At 50.3% G+C, this 5,053-nt stretch overlaps 1 protein-coding gene across 1 annotated transcript; it reads right to left on the bottom strand.

Moving 5' to 3' along the window:
* Window positions 1-4,170: 4,170 nt before the first annotated feature.
* LOC125530158 (adenylate isopentenyltransferase 5, chloroplastic-like) lies at window positions 4,171-5,038 on the bottom strand (the record flags this gene model as incomplete). The annotated part of the gene is made up of 1 exon (XM_048694568.1): window positions 4,171-5,038. A coding segment is annotated over one exon (651 nt), but the record flags the coding sequence as incomplete, so codon positions are not given.
* Between the last annotated feature and the right edge of the window lie 15 nt (window positions 5,039-5,053).

A 5,053-nucleotide genomic window follows, 5' to 3' on the forward strand; every position in this document is an offset into this window, starting at 1 on the left:
ACATTAAGATCTTCCAATACGTTCCCATTCTCTGACCTATCTTCACGATCTGAATTTTCATCATCTGACCAATCTTCTATCCGGTCTTTCATCAGTTCTCCAAACTCCATGTCATACATCATACCAGTTAACTCATCGTCCGCCATTTCCTACAAGAATTAATATGTATCATCACATGTGCAAACATTATCAATGCTGACATATACAACACCTAGCGCATGATCACGGATGTTAAATAAACTACCCCAACCGGAGAGCGCCCCAACCGAGGGCGTTCAGATCGTGCACACAACCGACGCCAACGACCTCTGATTGCCCATGGATCCCCCCCTCTCCACACCGAGCGGCGTTAAGTTACGTCCCACGAATCCAGTACGTGATCACTTTGGATCGCGAGAAGCAGCACTACCCGTGATAACATGCGCTGCCGGATTCCTAGCCCACGACACCAGTCGTGATTACTTTGGATCGCCGGATACCTAGTTAAGCAGCCGCATCAAATAACGGAGCCGTCGTGCACACAACCGACGGCAACCGACGCTAGGTTAACCCTAGAAAGAAGAAACCCACTTTAGCCCGCGTGATCACTGTGTATATCACAACGAGCAACAGTACCAGAACAAGATCTGCGATGGCATGGACCGCCAAAAAGCTAGGTTACCCGCCCCGCTAGGTTAACCACTACGACGAAAACAGCGGCAGGTCGTCTGATGCTGCCGCGAGCGAGACAAACGTGGGGAAATGAGATGCGGTACCTGCGAGCGCTGGAGGTTGACGACGGTGCCACGCGCACTCTCGGACAAGATCGCGGGCGATAAGATCGCCGCCGCCGATATTCCTAAAGAACCTCACCAGAATGCTGGAGGAGCTACGTGAATGATGGAGCTGCATGATTGATTGAGCTGCGTGATTGATGGATCGGCCGTCGGCAGGTCCTACCTGGTCGTGGGGTCGTGTCATCCTTTTTTTTTCGGGATGTCACCGTATACATACGTATGGGTCATACGGGTTATATGGGGCTTGGATATGGGCAGCGGCGGGCCGGAGAAAAAAAAAGATGGCGGGGGTCAAGAATACCTCTAGAAAATTGAGTTAGGGAATGCACCGGAGCAAGGCTCGTGTGGTGCTGTCTCCGTCGACCTCGAGATGGAACGATTAGAGATCCCAAAAGGGGGATTTTAGGTCCACCATTGTGGTGCTGTAGCTAGCACAGGGAGGGCCATCCTGCCCAATGATTCGACGGATGTTCATGCACTGCCTTGTTATATGTCGACAGGCTCAGCAACATAATTCACGAGCTAAACATTCGTACGTACGTAGATGGTCTCAAACCATGATCCAAAGTTTGGACAGGTCTCGTAGCACGATTTAGTTTTTGAGTTTTGTAGTAGTACTCCCTTTGTTCGGGTTTATTAGGCGCCTTTTCAATTTGTGTCAAAATTTGATCATAAATTTAACTAGTAAAATATAAACTATATGTCACAAAAAAAATCTTTTTCAAATGCAAATCCAACAATATACTTTGGATAGTATATATTTTTATTTAATTAAATATATGGTCAAACTTAGATAAAAATACAAAGGCATCGCAGTTGGCATTGTCGCACGTTTGCATTTCTACGCGTAAGCGTAGTCACTAGAGATAATCACCGCCTCGTCGGCGCTACTTGTAAATAACGACTAGCGAGCAGTGATCGGGAGCGGGGGGACATGACATGAGCGAGGAATGTGGCCACGGTCCCGGGGGACACATCATTGGACCACATGCTTTTGTAAAAGGCTAATTATCACACTGCGTACAAATCATGCTTATCAGAGAGATTCATATCGTTCTCATCATTGCACACTAAGCATCTCGGGGAAAGGGAAAAAGCTTATTGCCTGACAAATCTTATCCGGATGCCCACGCTGGCTGTCTCGACCCGAAAGAACTGCTTAGCGCATCTCCAATGCCGGACCCCTTGAACCGTCCTCAAGTGTCAGACCGTGTTGTCCGGACGCATTTTATCATCCAATATGAATTTGTAACGGTCCTTTGACCCGTTTAGATGTTATTTTTCTCAGAAATCCAAAACAAACTGGGGCTTTGCAGGTGTCCGGGCCGCTTCCAGACCTGCTTATGACTGCCCTGGCCCACCCAAAGCGTCTAGATCATCGCCACGCTTGCTTCTGACCGCCTTGAACCACCCAAAAAATCGTCCCGCTCTGCATGCGTTCCCGAACGAAGCATCAACGCCGCTCCAGAGCGTCAATGTCGTATTCATACCCATCCAGAGCCAATGCGACATCTCACGTCGCTTCCCGTGCACGCGACTCATCCACGTTCAAACGACAACCTATCGTTCCACCTCCCTACATTAAATATGTGCGGTTGCCGACGAATCTACTCCAGTGTCGCCCGTTTGTCCGGCTGCCGCCCACCATTAACCATCTCACCACTTTCCCTGTCATCCGGCCACTATTTAAACTCCAGCCTATGCCATAGCCACATCCATCCTTCTACGCTCCGTCTCTCCTCTCCACGCCATGCTTGTCATGGCCCCCTTGAGCTCCAAAGCCATTTGAGACAATCTCTCATCTGAGCAGAAGACGTAGATCGCCGTCATTGCTATAAGCAGGCAGGCAGACGGAGGCCAGCGTTGTGGACGTCCCAATGGATGACGCGGCCGCCGACGAGTCAGCACCACCCTCCTCATCGGTCCATGCCGGCATCACCAAGGGCGAGGCCTGTGCTCACTACACCCAAATGGTGTTGGCCGAGCGGGAGGCCACGTTTCGGCAGACGCAGACCGACCAGGAGTACAACCTCCGGCTCCTCGACGAGCACATGTTCACAGCGGAGCAACTCGCCACCGGCACAGCCATCGCGCCGGACGTGGACCTGGCCGAGCAGGAGGCATTGGTCGACTCCTATCGCACCGCCCGCGACATCTGTCATGAGCTCTGGGGGTACAACCTCCACCAGACTGAGCTAGAAGCCGCCTTCAAGAAGATCGACGAGGTGGCGGATGAAGTCTACGACAAGAGCGAGACGAGGACGACGTCACCAGCTCCGCCCCACCGAAATGACCACAAAGCTGGCACATTTGCGGGTGCCACCAGCAGTGTGGATCAGTAGAGCAGGGAGGTCGCCGACACTCGGGTTCGAGGAAGGCCACCGTTCTTTCGCTCAGCTGAAGCCAAGCTTGGTGGGCTCATCATTGTTGGCCGATTTTCCACAAGATCTTTGTAGAGTTGCACGTTGGGCTGTTCTTAATGAACTCGTAGCTTAAAATTGATAATCCACCAACTTGTCTCGAGTTATCGTTGGGATAACAATGGAGAGAGTTTGTATAAGTTGAGCTCCTTCAAATCCATATTCACATGCATATCCATTGCTCTCTGCGAAAGTTCCCACATGTCAACAACAACACATGGAAAGTCACATATCACAATACATATATTTAGTTACTTACGCTTGCACGCATAGCCGAAGCACATATTCATCTCTCGGCCATTGGGCTTTGGAACTGGGATTTGCTTATATGACTTAGGTCATTCGATGTTAGGACCTCCCGTCATATATATGGCTATCACGAGAGCATTTTCGAATCCATGCCAACCCCATGAGTCCGAGAATATCCACTTAGGAAAATTCATGGGCAGGAATGACCTCAAAACCATTGCCCAACTGGTTGGATATCCATGAATATCCGGTTTGCGGGGTATCTACCGACAAAATATATGGGTATAAAATGACCTCCAAACCCATGCACAACTGGTTGAATATCGGATAATCTTGCAATCCCTAGTATCCTCATCCCTGTTCAAGATGATATCCTCGGTCTTTCACACATGCGGCATAGGACGTTCATCTAAAGGTGGGCTAGCGGTTACATACGAGAGTGACTCTACCTCGATGGTATTTCCTCTATTGTCGGTCTTCCATGGCATAATCTATGACTTAATGTTTATAGCACGTCCAAAAGCATCAGACATACATATATTAAGATAGAGACCACTAGTTGACATGTATCTAAATATATTTCTTAATAAGTGATCCCATTAACATATTCCTCTCAACACTCAACTATGCATTAGAAAAATCTTCACACATATTATTAATCTTTTTTTTGCGAAAGCACACATATTATTAATCTAAATATTCATATTCATACAACCACTGAAATACATTGAAATAATTAGCGCATGGGTGTCATCTACTCCAGTTTAGTAGTGTGCAGTATACAATGCATTAGGCTTTTCTATAACTTAATGGATAGAAGAGCACAACTAGATAAAATAAATCAATAAAATGATTATTCTGATACTAAATAAATGGATATATGGTATGGTTAAGTTGATTTTTTTAGGGGTGGTACGGTTAAGTTGATGAGAGTCTCGAAACTCAAACTGCTGCGGCCGCTTTCCTTGGATGAAACCCACGAGACGTCGGCCCAGTCTCGAGTAGCTGCAGACCACACCTGTCGGCCGCTTCGACGATTCCGGCGACGGCTGCATGCTTGGCCCCCGTGCTTAGCTCCTTCCCATCCGTGCTCACATCCGCCACCATCCCTCCAGGAGAGCGAATAAACATGTCAACGACGCACGCGGCAGGCCCGACGACATCCGCCTCCCACAGGGTGCGCTCCGCCTCTTGGTCCGTCGCCTTCCCGACCTTGAGCGAAAGCACCCTGGTGACATCGAGGCGGCGGATGCTCCACCCAGGCAGGCATCGCAGGCGGTGGATCTTCCGGAGCTGACTGCACACCAGCCTGCATGTGTTCTCCTTGATCTCGCCGACGGCGGCCTCGAGGAGCCCGGCCCGTCGTTCCTCGTCTCCCTCCAGCGCCCCTGCCGCCTCCTGCCGGAAGTAGGTGTCCATCTCCGGCACGCCAATGGCCCTCCTGATCCCACGGGAGTAGTCCGCGTCCGCCCGGTAAAACTCCCGCACCTCGCCGACGAGCCCTTGCTCCACCATGCAGTCGACGCGGTCGCCGACGTACCGCTCCAGCACCGACGTGTCGGCGTCCACCCAGAGGACGCAGCAGACGGAACGCCGGCGGCAACCCCG

This window comes from Triticum urartu, unplaced genomic scaffold (assembly GCF_003073215.2).
Source record: "Triticum urartu cultivar G1812 unplaced genomic scaffold, Tu2.1 TuUngrouped_contig_6114, whole genome shotgun sequence".
NCBI classification, from domain to species: domain Eukaryota; kingdom Viridiplantae; phylum Streptophyta; class Magnoliopsida; order Poales; family Poaceae; genus Triticum; species Triticum urartu.